At 50.2% G+C, this 20,733-nt stretch overlaps 1 protein-coding gene across 1 annotated transcript in view; it reads right to left on the reverse strand.

The window, feature by feature from the left end:
- Positions 1 to 659: 659 nt before the first annotated feature.
- LOC147121956 (14 kDa phosphohistidine phosphatase) overlaps positions 660 to 20,733 on the reverse strand; it is a 39,585-nt gene continuing 19,511 nt past the window's right edge. Inside the window, exons 2-3 of the mRNA XM_085982548.1 lie at positions 14,001 to 14,125; positions 660 to 972 (exon numbers count right to left, since the gene is read on the reverse strand). Of these exons, the coding sequence (XP_085838674.1) occupies positions 880 to 972; positions 14,001 to 14,125 (218 nt within the window). The 3' untranslated portion in view covers positions 660 to 879. The remainder of the gene's footprint in view (positions 973 to 14,000; positions 14,126 to 20,733) is intronic.

Below are 20,733 nucleotides of genomic sequence, written 5' to 3' on the forward strand. Positions count from 1 at the left end.
AAACGCGCTGGGTGGGCTTAACAAGCCCAATCAGCACAAGATCACTTTGGACAGCGGGCTGGAGCCAGCAGTGGGGTCGCACCCTGCCACCGACCCCGGCCGCACCAGACCCGCCAAGGTTGGGAAAATCGCGGCCTCTGTGTCCTCCTCACAGCTTACGTTTCCACCTAGTTTAGTATCATCAGCAAACTTGGATACTTTACACTCAATCCCTTCATCCAAGTCATTAATATAGATTGTAAATAGCCGAGGTCCAAGCACCGATCCTTGCTGCACCCACTAGTTACAGCCTGCCCACCTGAAAAAGATCCGTTTATTCTGTCCTTTAACCAATTGTTTATCCATGTTAGTAATATATTACCCCCAACCCCATGAGCCCTTATCTTCTGCAATAACCTTTTGTGTGGCACCTTATCGAATGCCTTTTGAAGATCTAAATATACTACATCCACTGGTTCCCCCTTATCTACTTTGACCAGAGTTCTTCACCCCTGAATTTAGGCAATCTTTAAAAAACACTACCTTGAAAGTGCAAGTGCAAATCCAAATTCCGTGCTGACCACCAGCACAAAACATTGTCTGCACCAGAACAGACTTAAATCAATTACTTTACAGCCCAGTGCAATCTGCTGACAAGTTACCACACAATACATTCGAGGTAAACTCACAACGTACCATTTATTGGGCAATGAATCTCAAAGTAAATTCTACATGGACACGGTTTAACACCACAGTGTGCAAAATCCCATAGCACTATCATAGTTCAACTGAATGCTACAAATAAACTGCTTTCATCCAGAAATACTGAAGCTGCTTCAACAAAAACAAGTGAAAACAGTTTTACACCAATCCTGTTGACAGTCTAGTGACTCCTCGTTTTCACTTGGTATCGTCTGACCAGGTAATATCATAGTCCTTGTACACGGTCTTCAGCTTTTCCACGGAAATGGAGTGATCCGCTTTCCCAAAACCCTAAGACAAATAAACAGGACATTAACATCAATTATATTTACTCTCATCGCGCACCACAGCCTCCGCAGGATAGGTTCAACGGGGTTCCTGCTCTTGGTTGCCATCCTGTAACTGCTGATAAGTGTGTGTGGACATCGGGCGAGGACATCCGCCAGGAGATTAAAGTAACAATAGCAAAACACTGCCGATACTGGAAATCTGAAACAACAGAAAATGCTGGAAACACTCAGCAGGACAGGCAGCATCCGTGGAGAGAGAAACAGAGTTAACGTTTCAGGTCTGTGACCCTTCGTCAGAACTGGAAAAAGTTAGAGATGTATCAGGTTTTACGCAGGTGCAGAGGCAGGGAAAGGGGGTGGGGGCGAGGGTGGGAAGAACAAAAGGAACAGTCTGTGCTAGGGTAGAAGGCAAGAGTGGTTAAATGTTGCAAATGGGGACGGCAGAATCATCAACAGCTGCCGGCTGAAAAAATAGGGGCAGAGGTTATGGTCTGAACAGGAAGCTCAGGGTCACCCTTACAGACTGAATGGAGGTGTTCCACAAAATGGTCACCCAATCTGCGTTTGGTCTCCCCAATGTAGAGGAGACCGCACCGTGAGCAGCGAATACAGTATACTAAATTGCAAGAAGTACAATTAAATCGCTGTTTCAACTGGAAGGGGTGTTTGGGGCCCTGGACAGTGGTGAAAGTATTGTCATTGGTTCACAGTAAACTAGGGTCAGTCTGCTTTCAGGAGAGGAGGGTAAGGGGCAAGAACAATATAAATATAAAACCTCTTCAACTTCACCCTGGCAGTTAACAATAACAACAATTTGCATTTATATGGCGGATTTAACATCTAAAAATGTCCCAAGGTGCTTCACAGAGGTGTAATCAGACATAAATTGACACCAAGGCCTAGAAATTGGGTTGAGGCGCCAAGTGGCGCCAAGTTCGTCTGGGCGCTGATTTTTGCGCAGCGTTCGGAGCATTAACGAACGTCAGAAATTCAGTTTCAGCGCCCCTAGAGGGAGACGGGGCGAGGCTCGAGGCACTCGCGTCCCTCTTAGGGCGCTGAAACTGAATATTGCAGCGCAACGTGGAGGGGCCTGCAACAGTGCGATCAGGGGTTCATAATCTTATAACGAATGTAACAGGATCTCAGTTATTTCACCACAGGGAGAAAACATTCAAGGTCAAGTAACCCCAGACCACAGTTCTGCACGTGACAGGCAACTCAACGCCAACACTTAAAAAGCAATGCCGCGGGGGGGGGGGGGGGGGGCGGGGTCAGTAGGCCGGGGACGGAGGTGCTGGCAGGCGGCTGCCGAAAAAGGCGGCCGCCCCGCACCTCCGCCTTAACTTGCGCCACTGCCGGCACAGCAAGGCCCCATGAACCGGACACGGGTAGCGAACGGCGTTACAGCGGCGTTCACTACCAAATATCATGATCGGGGCGCTGCACACACCGATGACGTCATCGGTAGCGGCGCAGCGCAACAGGCTAACGCCACCATTAGCGCCCCCGCTGAATATCGCGGGAGGCGCGGCCAGTGGCGCTACAGCCACTGACTGCCCTCTTTAGGCGCTAATAGGTGGCGCTACATACCCAATTTCTCCCCCCAAGTCAATGAATGAGATATTAGGAGGGGTAACCAAAAGTGTGGTCAAAGAACATGTGTGTTCTGGACTTGTTATACACTTTATGCCAGCTACTATCTCAAATGTGGATGATACAGGAGTAAAGACTCCTTTATTAATTCTAAAGCTCCAGGTAACATGCAGCTTTTTGCAGCCACACTTAAAAAGCCAATAATAACTTCCACCTGACAAAGATATTACCTACTCCAGCACTTTTACTGCCTGGGTACCAGAAGAGTAATTCGCTGTCACACTGAAACGGCCAATGTGATAAAGCCAAGGAGCCAAGTGGACTTGCAACATGCAAAATTTAGCAGCCTCAGGCCACTGCGTATTTCAATCACTAGTGTGAGTATATGACAGTGGCAAAAGTGAAACCCACTTTTGGTAAAAATTGGCATCTATTTTAAACATAGCCAAATCAATTCTCAACATCAGGGGTTCATAATCTTATAACAAATGTAACAGGATCTCAGTTATTTCACCACAGGGAGAAAACATTCAAGGTCAAGTAACCCCAGACCACAGTTCTGCACGTGACAGGCAACTCAACGCCAACACTGGCAGAGGACAGGAAAGAGCCTGTCCGGCCAGCCTCTCCACTGACAAAAGCTATCTAGCATAGGAATATGTATAGGAAGGGCGCACAGTGGTACGATAGCATAGTGGTTATGTTACTGGACTAGTAATCCAAGAGGCCTGGACTAATGATCCAGAAACAAGAGTTCAAATCCCACCACGGCAGCTGGGGAATTTAAATTCAGTTAATTAAATAAATCTGGAATAAAAAGCTAGTATCAGTAATGGTAACCATGAAACTACTGGATTGTCATAAAAACCCCATATAGTTCACTAATGTCCTTTAGGGAAGGAGATCTACTGTCCTTATCTGGTCTGGCCTATATGCGACTCCAGACCCATAACAATGTTGACGTTTAACTGCCCTCTGAAATGGCCTAGCAAGCCACTCAGTTGTTCCAAACTGCTCCAAAGAAGTATACTAATAAATCCTGACAGACACCCAGCCCAGTCGACCCTGCAAAGTCCTCCTCACTAACATCTGGGGACTAGCCTGATATAGTCAAAGAATCATACCTTTCAGCCAGCATCCCAGACTCCTCCATCACCATCCCTGGGTATGGCCTGTCCCACCAGAGGTGGTGGCACAGTGGTATACAGTCGGGAGGGAGTGGTCCTGGGAGTCCTCAACCTTGACTCCAGACACCATGAAGTCTCATAGTATCAGGTTAAACATGGGCAAGGAAAACTCCTGCTGATTACCACCTACCATCCTCCCTCAGCTGATGAACCCATGTTGAACACCACTTGGAAGAAGCACTGAAGGTAGCAAGGGCACAGAACATACTTTGGGTGGGGGACTTCAATGTCCATCACCAAAAGTGGCTCGGCAGCACCACTACTGACCGAGCTGCCAGACTGGGCCTGTGGTAGGAAACCTCATCCTCACCAATCTACCTGCCTGAGGACACGTCATCGTGTTGAGTGGCAAGGATCTACAGATCTGCATCACAGAGGATAAGAGAGTTTAGAATGAATTGCCAGACAGTAACATATTGAGGGGTTGAGATGGCAGCTCAAGCAACCTGGAGATCTGGTACTCCCCAACACATTCTAGAATATTCTTCCTTATAAGACTGAGTTTTTAAAGAAAAATTATTTGCCAAAGTGAGGTATGTTAGTGCTGGTGGGGAAAATATTGCTTTTGCCACCCAGGCAGGTATGGGGAAAGCCCTATTAAGTTGCCTATACTCTGCTCCGACAATGGAGGTAGGTTTGCTCTGTTATCCTAATCACATGTATAAAGGGCGTATTTACAATTCTGCTACAACTAATGGAGAGTCAGTTTTACCCCTATTTATCTTAACCCCACATTCAGAAAGGCACCTCTATTGAATTACTGGCAGTTTTGTGCTGTGGAATTATAGCCACTAGGAACTGGATTGAAACCATTTCAGCCCAGTGAGAAAGGGTCTAATCCCAATAGTCTGGGCTGGATTTGAACCCGAGCTCCAGAGGTGAAAAGACATTGCACAGATCTACTGCATTGCTCAGTACCCACAAATAGTGATTGCATATATCTTTTCTTATTTAATGATTTTTGAGAAGTGGAGTAAAGTAAAAAAAAAAAACTTTTGAACTTCACCTGCATGATTAAGGACATCCTGGTTACTCAATTTATGATATGCACTTTTTTTTTTTAAAATACAGATTTTAGACCAATTATTTGTATATTTTCAATATTCCCTTGTTGTGGTAAAGTATCTGACATCCAGTTGGATTCCACTCCCCACCATGGCCAAGATTGAGACATGGAGAATCAATTTGGCTACATCTGAACTAGATGACAATGGGCGAATCATGGCAACGGTGATGGATGTTTGGCAATGTGCTGCAGTACTATGATTAATTTTGCTAGCTGGTACAGGGATACCATAGCTGCTGTGTATTAGAAAGTATGACTGATAAATACAACACATCTTACAATCTTTGGCTATCAGTGTGAATACAGAAACAATCTAAAGGCGAGAAATGAGTTTGTGCAGTAATGAAGGGGTAAAAGTAACATTGCTTATGCGGTTAGTATTACTTAGCCAGCTCGTCAAACCACTGATTTCTTTCATGGATACAGAACAGAGCATCTAAATCACAGTCAGCATCTGTTAGCAGTGCTAAACAGCCAGTTAAACCATTGAAATAGTGCCTTTCAGCGAGGCCAAGCTGCGATTGTCCTGTGCACCAGGGCACAACAATTGCATTACTAAGAGTGAGAAAGAAAGGACAGAATTTATAGGACTTTATGGCAGCCTCCTGCCACCCACCCCCCCACACACCCCTGCCCCCGCCGCACCCATAAAGCACCAATTGCAGCAGGTGTGGAAGGAAATAGGAGCACCCACAGGACCTAAAGAGATCTGCAATGTAAGATCTAAATAAAACTGCTCGAGTAATACAATAATAGTTATTAGAACAAGCGCCTGTTACACGTAGATATGCAAGAAATGGCTATCCTGACACACTTCTTAAATCCTTGACCACTAAGCCATGCTAGTGGAGGTTGTACACTGCAGTACTTCCATGAAAGAATCAGGGCAATCTACGCTTTGCACAACTGGGAAAGATACAACGAGCATGTCCATATACCAACATGTGTGAACGTCAACAATTGTTAAAGGAGGTTCACACAAGGAATGCTTGTATGTCAACCGAGCAGTGATGTCTGTTCAATTTATATCGGAGTGTGGGTTGAAACTGTGCAGCTGCATGACAATGTCTGAGCTCTATGTACTTGCAGAATCTCACTACTATCTGTCTGCTTCCAGTATAACATCAGTATAATCGCAAGAGTGGGATTGCACGGGTAGTGGCCCAAAGCCATTCAAGTCCAAGGCTCCATTTGAGGAGCTGCCCTCCACATTGAAGAGCAGCTGTTGAAACTGGGGGCCTCCCCTGAGCTCATGCCCAGTACGTACCAGGTATCATGTTCATGCCATGTAATGCACACAATGAACTTGAGTAATGATATACCTATCAATTCCTCCAATAAAAGGCGAAGAGTTACGAAGGTGACTAAAGGTTTTTATTGACTAAATAACAGAGCCCACTCTCGTGGGTGATCCGATCCAAGCAGGAGGAATACCAGCCAGTCGCTCACCTTTATACCTGGCCTGGTGGGTGGAGCCAAGGCGGAGTCGGCAGTGGTCATCCCAGGTATAGCAGTGTGGCAAGAGGTGACCTCGTACCGTGATACAATAGTGGTCAGTGATACAGTTATAACGAACAGTGGTGAACAGTGCTAACTACTAACAGTGATACGATAGTGAACGTGGTTTACCACATTCACCCCTTGTTTAGAATTAAGTCCGGCGGGGTGAAGTGTACTACCAATTCTGGTAGGTCAGTCTGTCCGGAGGCTTCGTAAGCCTCTCCGATCGCCGCAGCGGTGGTGTTGCCTTATCCGGTGCTGGTGCCTTATCCGGTGTTGATGCTGGTGTTTGCGTGGTCGGCGAGGGCTCGTGGGGTTCCGGCATGCCGTCTACCTGGGCTGGGGTTGGGGGGGGTGGTGGCGGTGTTTCCGGATCGGCTGAGGGTGCGAGGTCTCGTAGGGAGACAGTGTCCTCCCGCCCGTCTGGGTACGCCACGTAGGCGTACTGGGGGTTGGCGTGCAGGAGGTTCACCCTCTCGACCAGGGGGTCCGTTTTATGGGCCCTCACGTGTTTCCGCAGCCAGACCGGCCCCGGGGCGGTCAGCCAGGTTGGTAGAGTGGTTCCCGTAGTCGACTTCCTGGGGAAAACGAACATTCGTTCATGGGGGGTGGTGTTAGTGGCCGTGCAAAGTAATGACCGGATGGAGTGCAGCGCTGTCGGGAGGACTTCTTGCCAGCGGGAGGTTGGGAGGCCCTTAGACTTTAAGGCTAAGAGGACGGCCTTCCATACCGTCGCGTTCTCTCTTTCCACCTGACCGTTACCTCTGGGGTTGTAGCTGGTGGTCCTGCTTGCTGCAATACCTCTCTCTAGGAGGAATTGCCGGAGTTCTTCGCTCATGAAGGAGGAGCCCCGGTCGCTGTGTATATAGTTCGGGAACCCGAACAAGGCGAAGAGGGCATTCAGGCACTTAATGACCGTGCTACTGGTCATGTCGGGGCAGGGGAAGGCAAAGGGGAAACGGGAGTACTCATCAACGATGTTGAGGAAGTACACATTACGGTCAGAGGACGGGAGGGGCCCCTTAAAGTCGATGCTCAGGCGCTCGAAGGGGCGGGTGGCCTTGATCAGGCTTGCTCGGTCCGGCCTATAGAAGTGCGGTTTGCACTCCGCACAGGTCTGGCAGTTCCTGGTCATGGTCCTGACCTCCTCGATGGAGTAGGTCAGGTTGCGGGCCTTAATGAAATGGTAGAGTCTGGTGACTCCGGGGTGGCAGAGCTGGTCGTGGAGGGTCTGAAGCCTATCGATATGCGCGCTGGCGCATGTCATTCGTGAAAGGGCATCAGGGGATTCGTTCAGCTTGCCTGGCCGGTACAAGATCTCATAATCGTAGGTGGAGAGCTCGATTCTCCATCTCAAAATCTTGTCATTCTTGATTTTGCCCTTCAGCTTGTTATTAAACATGAAAGCCACCGAACGCTGGTCGGTGAGGAGGGTAAATCGTTTGCCTGCCAGGTAGTGCCTCCAACGCCGTACTGCCTCCACGATCGCCTGGGCCTCTTTCTCGACCGACGAATGTCGGATCTTGGGGCCCTGTAGGGTCCTTGAGAAGAAGGCCACTGGCCTCCCCTCCTGGTTTAGGGTGGCGGCTAAGGCGAAGTCGGATGCGTCGCTCTCCACCTGGAAGGGGATGGACTCGTCCACTGCGTGCATCGTGGCCTTGGCTATGTCTCCCTTAATGAGGGAGAAGGCCGCGCACGCCTCTTCCGTGAGGGGGAAGGAAGTGGCTTTCAGGAGGGGTCTGGCTTTGTCCGCGTAATTGGGTACCCATTGGGCATAGTAGGCGAAAAGCCCCAGGGTTCTCCTAAGTGCTTTAGGGCAGTGGGGGAGGGGTAGCTCCATGAGGGGGCGCATTCTTTCTGGGTCGGGGCCGATGATTCCGTTCTCCACTACGCAGCCGAGGATGGCAAGGCGCGTGGTGTTAAACACGCATTTCTCCTTATTGTAGGTGAGGTTCAGCCGTTGGGCCGTACGGAGGAATTTCTCCAGATTCGCGTCATGTTCCTGCCGGTCGCGGCCGCAGATAGTGACGTTATCTAGGTAGGGGAATGTAGCCTGCAGTTCGTTCTGGTCAACCATCTGGTCCATCTCCCTTTGGAAGACCGAGACCCCATTAGTGACACCGAAGGGGACCCTAAGGAAGTGGTATAGGCGCCCATTCGCCTCGAAGGCGGTATACTGGCGGTCCTCAGGGTGGATAGGGAGTTGGTGGTAGGCCGACTTCAGGTCGATGGTCGAGAATACTTTATACTGTGCAATCTGATTGACCATGTCAGATATGCGGGGGAGGGGGTATGCGTCCAGCTGGGTATATCTGTTTATGGTCTGGCTGTAGTCGATGACCAGGCGGTTTTTATCGCCGGTCTTTACAACTACGACCTGGGCACGCCAGGGGCTGCTGCTCCCCTCGATAATGCCCTCTTTCAGGAGGCGCCGCACCTCAGAGCTAATGAAGGCTCTGTCCCCGGCGCTATACCGCCTGCTCTTGGTAGCGACGGGTTTGCAGTCAGGGGTAAGGTTAGCAAACAGAGAGGGTGGCGGGACCTTGAGGGTGGAGAGGCTGCAGGTGTTACGCGGTGGGCGGTTTAACGTTTGCTGGTTGTTGACTGTGAGTGGGGGGAGGGGTCCACCGTATGCTAGGGTTACGCTTTGGAGGTGGGATTGGAAGTCCAGCCCTAGTAGGACGGCAGCGCAGAGATGGGGGGAGGACGAGGAGTTTAAAGTTTTTATACTCCGTGCCCTTAACCGACAGGGTCACGACACAGTAGCCGCTGATGTCCGTGGCGTGGGACCTCGATGCCATCGAGATTCGGCTGCGCGTTGGTAGGACAGAGAGGGAGTAGTGGCTCACCGTGTCTGGGTGGATGAAGCTCTCCGTGCTTCCGCTGTCGAACAGGCAGGTCGTGGCGTGGCCGTTCACTTTGATGTCCATCATTGACTTGGACAGATGGTGCGGGCGGGCTTGGTCCAGGGTGACGGAAGCTAGAGTGTAGCTGAGCGAGTCGTTGTCATCTGCGGGCGAGGCGGTCGGGCGTGGTGAGTAAAATGGCGTCTCCCACGAGGTAGGGCAAAATGACGGAGAAGATGGCTGCCCCCGTAGCTCACATGAGGCACTATTGGGGTCGGTTGCCTTAATCAAAGATGGCCGCCCCCATGACTCATGTGTGGGGATGCTGGCCTCAGTTGCCCTAAACGAAGATGGCCGCCCCCATAGTTCGCATGCGGCACTGCTGGCCTCTGAGGATCCGCTCCTGCAGGCCTTGGAGAAGTGGCCTTTCTTCAGGCAGGTTTTGCATATGGAGTTCTTGGCTGGGCAGCGCGACCTCGGGTGCTTCTCCTGGCCACAAAAAAAACAGCCGGCGGCCCGATCGCGGCTGCCCGATGTCGGGGCCGGTGCCGGGGGTGGCGGGGCCGGTCGGGTCCAGGACGCCGACGCAGAGGTAGGTCCCGGGGGCAGCGCTGGGAAGGGTGCTGTGGTAGGGGTCGGGCCCGAGTCCCAGGGTCGCGAGCAGTACCTGGTGAATGCTTCCTGATCTTGGTGGGCCACTTCCAGGGAGATAGCGAGGGCTTCAGCTTTTTCCATGCTGAGGTCTTTAGCTTCCAGCAGTCTTTGCCGTGAGTACTCGGACCGTAGGCCTTTCAGGAATGCGTCGCGGATATTATCTTCAGTATTTTCGGCTGCCGACACCGATTTAAAGTCACAGTTCCTGGCGAGTGCATATAGCGCCTGTGAGAATTCGGCTACTGATTCTCCTGGCTGTTGCGGCCGTGATCTTAGGAGGTGCCTAGCGTACATGTAGTTTACCGGGGTCCGGTACTTCTGTTTCAGCAGGTTGATGGCGGTCTCGTAGGTAGTCATGTCCTCGATGAGAGTGTATACTCTCGGGCTCAGTTGTGCCTGCAGGACACTTAGTTTGGATGCCTGAGGGACGCTGGATTCTCTCAGGTATGATTCGAAGCAGACCAGCCAGTGTTTAAAGTCTGCGGCTGAGTTTGCTGCTCGTGGGTTCAGGTCCAGGTACGGCGGTCTGAGGGCTCGCAGCCAAGCTGGCTGGTGTGGCTGTGCTCCTGGGAGCTGCGCTGGTGGCTCCTCCGCCGGTTGTGACTCGTTGTCGGACATCATTAAATTTAGTCAATAAAATTGATATACCTATCAATTCCTCCAATAAAAGGCGAAGAGTTACGAAGGTGACTAAAGGTTTTTATTGACTAAATAACAGAGCCCACTCTCGTGGGTGATCCGATCCAAGCAGGAGGAATACCAGCCAGTCGCTCACCTTTATACCTGGCCTGGTGGGTGGAGCCAAGGCGGAGTCGGCAGTGGTCATCCCAGGTATAGCAGTGTGGCAAGAGGCGACCTCGTACCGTGATACAATAGTGGTCAGTGATACAGTTATAACGAACAGTGGTGAACAGTGCTAACTACTAACAGTGATAAGATAGTGAACGTGGTTTACCACAAGTAACATCATAAAAAGTATCATGCAATGAAAGTCTGTTTGGAGGTGATTATTTGAAACAGCATTTTGACAAGGGATTTCTTGATGGAAGAAGCCAGCCACAAGCGCATCAGGCATGGCTGGTTCAATGTAAGCCTATCGCTAGGCACTCTCACAAGGTAGACTCCCAGCAGGCTGGCTGTTCTCCAAATACCACTTATGCTGAAACCAAGCAGCTAGCCAGCACAAATATTCCTGCCATAAGGGAATCACTTGGGTGAAGTACAAGGTTAAGTGCTACTTGTCACACGGCGCTACATGTCCCGGGACTCGGGTATCCTGACAGCTGCAGCGAGGCAAGGACAGCCTCAGGCAGCACTCCCTGTTCTTTTTTATTAGTTTATGGGATGTGGGCGTCACTGGCAAGGTCAGCATTTATTGCTCATCCCTAATTGCCTTTGAGAAGGTGGTGGTGAGTCGCCTTCTTGAACCTCTATAGTCTGTGTGGTGAAGGTACTCCCCACAGTGCTGTTAGGTAGGGAGTTCCAGGATTTTGACTCAGCGACGATGAAGGAACAGCAATATACTTCTAAGTCAAGATGGTGTGTGACTTGGAAGGGAACTTGGAGGTGGTGGTGTTCCCATGCGCCTGCTGCCCTTGTCCTTCTGGTTGGAAGAGGTCGTGGGTTTGGGAGGTGCTGCCAAAGAAACGTTGGCGAGTTGCTGCAGTGCATCTTGTAGATGGTACACACTGCAGCCACGGTACGCCAGTGGTGGAGGGAGTGAATGTTTAAGGTGGTGGATGAGGTGCCAATCAAATGGGCTGCTTTGTCCTGGATGGTGTCGAGCTTCGAGTGTTGTTGGAGCTGCACTCATCCAGGCAAGTGAAGAGCATTCTATCACAATCCTTACTTGTGCCTTGTAGACGGTGGAAAGGCTTTGGGGAGTCAGGAGGTGAGCCACAGCCGCAGAATACCCTGCCTCTGACCTACTCTTGTTGCCACAGTATTTATGTGGCTGGTCCAGTTAAGTTTCTGGTCAATGATGACCCTCAGGATGTTGATGGTGGGGGATTCGGTGATGGTAATGCCGCTGAACGTCAAGGGGAGGTGGTGAGGCTCTCACTTGTTGGAGATAGTCGTTGCCTGGTACTTCTGTGGCACAAATGTTACCTGCCACTTATTAGCCCAAGCCTGAACGTCGTTCAGGTCTTGTTGCATGTGGGCATGGACTGCTTCATTATATCAGGAGTTGTGAATGGCGCTGAACACTGTGCAGTCATCAGCGAACATCTCCATTTCTGACCTTATGTTGGAGGGAAGGTCATTGATGAAGCAGCTGAAGATGGTTGGGCCTAGGACACTGCACTGAGAAACACCTACTGCGATGTCCTGGGGCTGTGATGATTGATCTTCAACCACCTTCCTTTGTGCTAGGTATGACTCCAGCCAGTGGAGAGTTTTCCCCGATTCCCATTGACTTCAGTTTTACTAGGGTTCCTTCATGCCACACTCAGTCAAATGCCGCCTTGATGTCAAGGGCAATCACTCTCACCTCTGGAATTCAGCTTCTCTGTCCATGTTTGGACCAAGGCTGTAATGAGGTCGGAAGCCTAGTGGTCTTGACGGAACCCAAACTGGGCATCAGTGAGCAGGTTATTGGTGAGTAAGTGCCGCTTGATAGCACTGTCGATGACACCTTCCATCACTTTGCTGGTGATTGAGAGTAGACTGATGGGGCGGTAAATTAGCCAGGTTGGATTTCTCCAGATTTTTGTGGACAGGTCTTACCTGAGCAGTTTTCCACATTGTCGGATAGATGCCAGTGTTGTAGCTTTACTGGAACAGCTTGGCTAAAGGCGCAGCTAGTTCTGGAGCACAAGTCTTCAGCACGATAGCCGGGATGTTGTCGGTGCCCATATCCTTTGCTATATCCAGTGCACTCAGCTGTTTCTTGATATCACGTGGAGTGAATCGAATTGACTGAAGACTGGCTTCTGTGATGGTGGGGACCTCGGGAGTAGGCCGATATGGATAATTCATTCAGCACTTCTGGCTGAAGATGGTTGCAAACGCTTCAACCTCGTCTTTTGCACTCATGTGCTAAGCTCCACCATCATTGAGGATGGGGATATTCATGGGAGCCTCCTCCTCCCGTTAGTTGTTTAATGGTCCACCACCATTCACGACTGAATGTGGCAGGACTGCAGAGCTTTGATCTGATCTGTTGATTGTGGGATCACTTAGACCTGTCTATAGCATGCTGCTTTCACTTTTTAGCATGCATGTAGTCCTGTGTTGCAGCTTCCCCAGGTTGGCAACTCATTTTTCGGTACTCCTGGTGCTGCTCCTGGCATGCTCTTCTACACTCCTTATTGAACCAGGGTTGGTCCCCTGGCTTGGTGGTAATGGTAGAGTGAGGGACATGAGGTTACAGATTGTGGTGGAATACAATTCTGCTGCTGTTGATGGCCCATAGCGCCTCATGGATGCCCAGTTTTGAGCTGCTAGATCTGTTCTGAATCTATCCCATTTAGCACGGTGGTAGTGCCACACAACACGTTAGAGGGTGTCCTCAGTGTGAAGACAGAACTTCGTCTCCACAATGACTCTGCGGTGGTCACTGCTACCGATGCTGTCATGGACAGATGCATCTGCGACAAGTACAGATGACTGCCTAAAAAGAAATGCACCTTGGGAGCTCCAGTTAAAGCAGGCATTCGCCTGCATTACTCTTCGCATACCAGCTGTACTGATGGAATATAAATGTTATGGTTCATATAGGTCTCGGCATTGTCTGCAGTAGCCAATGTTAACGGCGGTGGAATTAATGACCCACCTGGGCTCCACTAAAGCCAGTAGAATTGTGTTACTGTCGCATATTGCTGTCAGTCAATGGGGAAAGGGTTAAAGCTGTTGGCCCTGCTGAAAATAAATTTATGACCTACTAGATACACCCATGATGTGTGACCTTGGAATATGCTGCACGTTTCAACTAACCAGCTGTTCTGCTGCCAATAATTAGCTTAGTTAGCTCAACACACTTCTCCAGCACCAACACACCAGATCCGCCAAAGAGCAATTGGGCAGCGTGCAATAAACAGGCAGGAACTGTTCATTACTCTGCACTCCCGATATTACTTCCCTGTAAATCACTTATAGTGCAGGCATTCTTTGGAATACGACATTATTTTCAAGGCTTAAGTGACTTTGCATTCTGCTCAAGGAGTGGCAATAGGTTACTCACCGTGGAAACACCGAATACTCGAATTTTCTTCTGCTTGCTGTTGTGATCAATCTTCCCACCTCCCAAACACTTGCACTCCAGGTCCAGTTTCTCCATTTCAGGACTCAACTTTTCAAAGATGTTATCTGTAGCGCAATGAGAGAATCGGTTTTATAATCCACCATTTCCATCAAACAAACCTGCTGGTTTTGTAGATTTAAATTACCCAAACCAAAACATTCCGAGAACTAAAAGGTACGCAGCAGTGATGATAATGAGTCTTGCGTCTCTCTCCCCCTACCCCACCAATGGTTCTGTCATTTAAATTTCTGTGCGAGATTCATGACTACCCAGGGGTAAAAATGCTGCCTTCTGCGCCAACACACACCCAGGTACGCAGATCCCGAAATAGTGCAACCCCAGCTCACGGTTTTCCACTTATTATGCGGTTGTGCAATTCACGATATGCATTCTGAGGCATGCGCTGGGAGTGTCGAAGTAGAATTGTTACCTTCAGTTATCTCTTAAATCACTGTATCTGTGGTATAATTAATTTGTTTAAATCACTTTTTCCCTTGTGTTTCACAGAACTCTGTCCTCTCCCACTCTCTTCCTTCTATGTATCAACAATCTTGTTTACTCAGCAGCCCTATCCACTCTTTTCCTGGTGACTCCCACTACCCAAACATTGCAACTGTCAACCCTCCATTCCTCTCAGTGCAACAACAATCACTAAATCTTGATCTCTACACCCTTCAATGGGGTAATGAAAATCGCTGCGCCTCCCCTCAATTCTAGCTTCCAACCGCCTTCCCCACCCCGCTCCACTGCAATCCTAATTAATACTACATTCAGTGCTCCTCTGAACTTTCCTCCCATTTTCTTTCTAAACTCCAAGTATGTTGTCCTCCTGCCCACATCCTCAGGTGTGTTGAAATTAAGACTAGTCAAACAGTCTCCTACTCCAACTCATTCTTTCCTAAGACCTCAAAACTGTGGGACTCCTTGCATCCATGTTTTTTGGTTTTTATGTGACACGTACTACAATGGTTCAAGGTCAGTGACCACTCCAGTAAGAAGACCCCGCATTCCCTAGGAATCAGAGCGTGTCTTTATCTGGGTAATCGGACTAAGACCAATATTCCCTTTAAGCTGCACGGCCAGCTTTTAAATTGAACAAAAACGCATGCACAGATTTTTGCACAGGCCATGCAGCCCAAAAAAACATGACAGGGGACATTGACTAAGACCCAGGGTTGAATAGAGAACCCTTCATACTATACTCCAGCTTACTGGAATATATCACGTGCCTTCCTTGACTTTGGTAGGTGGATGAATATACACTTTGTCAGACTGAGGCCCAACAAACAAATTTAGTAAATGAACAATATTTAGTATAAACAGCATATTTACAGTAATTTTAAAAATTTATTATTCTCCTCAAAAGGTCAAACCAACAAAGACACTTCCCCTATGTTGCGTCTCAACATAGTAATCCTTAAATCACAGTTGCTCACATCATACACGGTGAAAGACTACCATGGAGTCAGAGTCAGCTCGGTCTTTCTGCTGGCTATAGACCGAGTGCTGACTTATATAGGTGAACTCCATGGGGTCGATTTTCCTGGAGCCATCAGGTAGGGTTTCAGGCATGGGGGGGGGAAATTGCAAAAATAGGGGGCCGCGACCCCCCCCCCCACCCCGCCTGATTCCCCGCCCCGTCTGACTTTCACCCCGGCGTTTCAATCCGATCTGAATCAGTCCCGCCTGCAGCTGGCAGGACTGAACGTCGGGAGCGTAATCACCAATAATTGGCATCTTTAATGCCATTTTAAGGGGCCCTTGCTATTTTCAGCCTTTTCCCACTCTAAACACGCCTGGTGGGAACCCCGCTGATGAAACCTGGCGTGAACAATGTCTGCTTGCTTACTTTCAGCTGCAGGTCAATCAGGAAAGAAGAGATTTAATCAGACAGCATTTGTAGGTTGCAGGACCTTGTTGTTTCAGGCTTGGGACAACTTGTTCAAGGCTTAGGCACAGCTGTGGAAGGTTGGAGCCTCACACACTTCTCCAGTGAGAGCTCCTGGGAAGCCCCTCTCGCCACCCTCACTCAGCACTTCCTCAACTGAGGCACCTACCAGAAGCATGGGAGGCCTTTCTTTCCTTCCCCTCTTGGCATTAGAGGACCTCCAGCCCCAATCGCGAAATGACACACGCCACAACTGCAGAAGTTGCCATCTGAAATTTTATTTACAATAACCAACTGATGGCATTTTTAAAATAAACACATTTCACCCAAGTGACTACCCTTGTGATTAGTGGTGCTTTATTTTTCTCTTACGCGTGCTCCTACGTAGTGGTCCCCCTGTGGCTTCAGCAGATGTGGAGACCCCTTGCTCACTTTCCTGCTGCTCCTGTCTCGACACCTTTGGCGGGCGTCCTCTGGGGTGGCACGCCTGCGAGGGCTCGCCAGCAGTCTGCTGCTCCTGCGGCTGTGCAGGGGTTGAGACCTCTATCTCCGTTGGGTGGGGACTCCGGCGGGGCTCGGACTGAGGGGTCTGCAGTGGCATGGAAGTGTGAGCGCTTGGAGAGAAGCCCCCACTTCCTTGCGGTATGCCACCAACCTCCCTCTCATGGGTCAGGTCCCCCTCAGTGCCTGCAAGTGGCTTGAGAGCAGCTTGCTGCACATCAGGGGGAGCCATGGGGACCCGTTTCTACAATGGCAGTCCTACTCAGAGGGCCTGCCATGAAGGTCTGACTTCTCTGCTCAATAGCTGACCATCGCTCCTCCAGAGATGTCAGTCTATTCTGAACACTCACCATGTTTTCAGCACTCTGGCGACTTAGCTCCTCCATGGCCATAGCCATCCTCTCCTCTACTGTAGCCATCCTTTCCACGGAGGTTGCCATCCTTTCCGTGGTGATGTGTTCATGCGCCAATGACTCCACAAAGGCTCTGCTCATGTTCGCTATGGACTCCTCCATTCGCTCCACACTTGTAGCGACCCTGGAGACAAAACCTGCCAGAGACTCCTGCATTTGTGCATGGAGATCCATCACCTCTTCTCTTGCGGATGGACCCAGAGGCAGCGGGTCGACATGCAGCAGAGCTGAGCTGGCAGAGTCCTGCGCCCTCCAACGAGGACTCTCCACTGCTGTCCCTGTCTCCACCATCTGCTGATGCTCACTTGTGAGCTATGATACACCAGGTGACAACACTACTCTATCTCGCGAAGGTCCCACCGAGGTGCGAGTGTCTGCGCTGGTGCTGGGTGCGCTGAATTCTGCTGACGCTGCGCCCTCAGAGGTTGGAGCTTCCTCGGAGGCATCTGGCTGCTCAACCTCTTCCTCCTCCGCAGTGGGGACGGGGGCTTCGGATGGTCCTGTGGGGGAGTAAAGGAAAGAGTTAGAGATGTGATGCCAAGGTTACATGCACATTGGATTTTGCAGATGTTCATAAGTCCAAATGATGTAGCTTCAGAATCATAACAGCGACTCATGCTATGTCAATGAGAGAGATGGAAAACTATTCTGTCACCAGCTTGCGGACCTGCCCCTGTTTCTCCTTCCCCAGCTTCCGCAGCCACATCAGCCCCGACAATTTCCAGGACTCTTTCCTCCCAGGTGGTCAGGTGGGCTATTGAGGGTGGGCCTCCTCCAGTCCTGGCTCGCTCTCTGTTGTTGTGAGCTCTCTTTTCATGCAATGAGGGAGACAAGTGGAGTTTGAGTGAGAATGAAGCAGTGAGTGTAGAGATTGCATAGCATAGGTACTTAGAGGGAGGCAAAGATGGTGTGAGGCTGCAAGACCAAGGGCCCTCCCTGTGTGTTGTCAGTTGTGCTCAAAGCATCAGAGTGAGAGGGAGTGTGAGGGCTGCATGGTGGAATAGTTATGTGAATGTGAGCATAGAGAGGGAATGGGTAAGGGTGCATGGATGTGACTGTGAAGTGGGATGTGGAGGAAGAGAGTGCTAAAGCAGAATGCTGGTGGGGAAAGGCAAAGGGGATCAGTTTGAGGGTGATGGAAACTTCATACTTACTTTTCCTGTACGGTGAAGGTCATGGAATCGCTTCCGACACTGTATCCAGGTTCTTCTGGTGACTCCCAGCGAGTTGACATCTGCTGCCACCTGCATCCATGCAGCCTTGGTCTCAGTAGAAGGCCTCTTCCTCCCTGACCTAGGGAAGAGGACCTCCCTGTGGGCCCTCAGCCCATCCAATAATGTCTCCAGTGAAGCCTCGTCGAATTTGCTGCCAGCTCGGGTTCTGGCACTGGCCACAGCTGCTGCAGGCTCCTCTGCCAGCCTGTGTGGTTCGTATGGAAGCCTGCAGAGGTTGCAATGCTTGCTATAGACTTTAAAAGCACCACGAATGATGACATCATACTGTGGGGCTTTCTGACTGGAAATAGTCAATTAGCAAGGGTTCCCACACGCTGGAAATGAATTGGCCAATTGAGGGAAAATTGCATCAATCTGGCAGACCCATTTACATTCGTGTGGGAACCCCGACATTCGGGGAACCCGACAATTCCCTGCACCTGCGGGAAAATCGACCCCCATGTCTCCGATTGTAAGCAGGGCCCGACTTTTCCTGGCTCCCAACAACTGTAAAACATATGGACCTTCTCCCTTGGGCCTAATGGGGATCGAGTAGCAGGTTAGTAAACAGGAGAGGATGGCACTCAGTGCTGACAAGTCTCCATGTGAACAGTTTCTTTAAACTGGCTTTAGGGCTTTAAACTAGATAAAGGGGTCGGGGGGGGGGGGGGGGGGGGGCAGGTTCCTGGCGGAGAGAAATCTAGAATGCTAAAGAGAGAAAAGACAAGGAAGCAGTGCTGGAAAGTGATTGGGGTAAGGATAACCAGATTGTGTCAGGAAGGGACAGAACGTACAAACAAAGGAGTGCACTAACAAATAGGGTCTGGGTAAGAAAAAAAAATGGTAATAAGACAAATAGGGCCATAGTACAAAAAAATGTTATGGTGTCTAAAAATGTTAAAAACACAAATCTAAAGACACTGGGCTCGATTTTGCCAGGCCCGAGGAGGTGGGATTGGAGGCGTGCGAGGTGGTAAAAATCACAAAAAATGGCATGCGGGCCCGATCCCGCCTCCGAGCAATTTTCCCACATGCGAGTTTTCTGACCCCGTTTCCATCCGGCCTCCAAGAGACGGGATAGGCCCTTAACAACCACTTAATTGCCTCTATAATCCCATTTTGAGGGGCCTTTCTAATTTTCCCACTTTTCCCACGTGCTGCACTCCTCCTCTGGAACACACCAGTGAATCCTGGCGGCATCGCAAGTGGATTGCTTACAAACAGCTGCAGCGCCACCATTAAAAAGGAGTTTTCACCAATCATTTGCAGGTGGCAGAACTTTGTTGACTCAGGTCTGGTGGAACTTTTAGCAGGCATACTCATTGTTATGGAAGTTTAGAGCCTGACACCCATCTCCAGTATGACCTCCTGGGAAACCCCTCTCCCCATCTTGAATGAGCACTTCCTCAACTGAGGTATATACCAGAAGAATGGGAACTATTTATTTCCTTTCCTCCTGGACATCAGATTCGGATGAAGACCAGCCACCGCAGCAGCAGAGCCCTGACCAACAGCAGCACCAACTGCAGGAGCTCCAAGCTGCTGCTCACCCACCTGAAGCTGCACAAGCCAGAAGGCGCCAGCGCATGGAAGCACGTCGGCGCAGGAGATACCCCCAAAACAGCGTCTACAGAGGATCAGCTACCTCTACATGACTGAGCAGCAGTGCCAAAGGAGGCTCCGACTTTCGCGAGAGGTGGTGGGTGACATCTGCGCAATGCTGCAGCAAGACCTGGAGCCCAGAGGACCAGGTGGACACCCCTTACCAGTGGCCGTCAAAGTCACCACCACACTTAACTTTTTTGCTTCAGCCTCATTCCAGGGATCAGCAGCAGACATCAGCGGCGTCTCCCAGGCGGCTGCACACACTTGCATCATGCAGGTAACTGCTGCCCTCTTTGCCATCGTGCACAATTACTTCAATTTCTCCAAGGATCAAGCCAGTGTAACTGCGTGTGCGGTTGGGTTCGACAATCTGGCAGGCTTTCCAAGTGTGCAGGGCATCATTGACTGCACATATGGCCCTTAACGCACCCCATCACAATCCAGGTATTTTTGTCAACCGCAAGGGCTTCCACTCCCTCAACGTACAGCTGGTGTGTGACCACAAGGAAATTTTGCATGTTTGTGCCAAGTACCCTGGCAGTTGCCATGACTCCTTCAGCTTGCGCCAGTCTAGTGTGCCTCCGCTATTCAGTCTGCAGACCAACTTTTTGGATGGCTACTTGGAGACATGGGCTATCCCCTGAAGATATGGCTAATGACGCCGTTGAGGAGCCCATCCACCGAAGCTGAGGAGCGCTACAACTCCAGCCACATTTCCACCAGATCCATAATCGAGCAAACCATCGGCTTGCTGAAGATGCGCTTCAGATGCCTTGATAGATCAGATGGAGCCCTGCAGTACTCAGCAGCCAGGGTCTCCAGAATGGTCGTGGTTTGCTGTGCACTTCACAACATGGCACAGCATTGTGGCTTGCCGATGCCTGAGGAACAAATGGCTCATCACATAGCCTCCTTAGATGAGGAGGAGGAGAGCGACAACGACCAGCTTGCAGAGGCGCATCAACCAGCGACAGCAGCATGCGAGCACATTGCTGCCCGGGATGCAAGGCATGCACTCATCTTGGCCAGATTTGCTTAGCCTGCACAATCAA

The sequence above is a fragment of the Somniosus microcephalus genome, chromosome 3 (genome assembly GCF_052327205.1).
Source record: "Somniosus microcephalus isolate GS21.2 chromosome 3, FLI_Smic_1.0, whole genome shotgun sequence".
In the NCBI taxonomy this organism is placed as follows: Eukaryota; Metazoa; Chordata; class Chondrichthyes; order Squaliformes; family Somniosidae; genus Somniosus; species Somniosus microcephalus.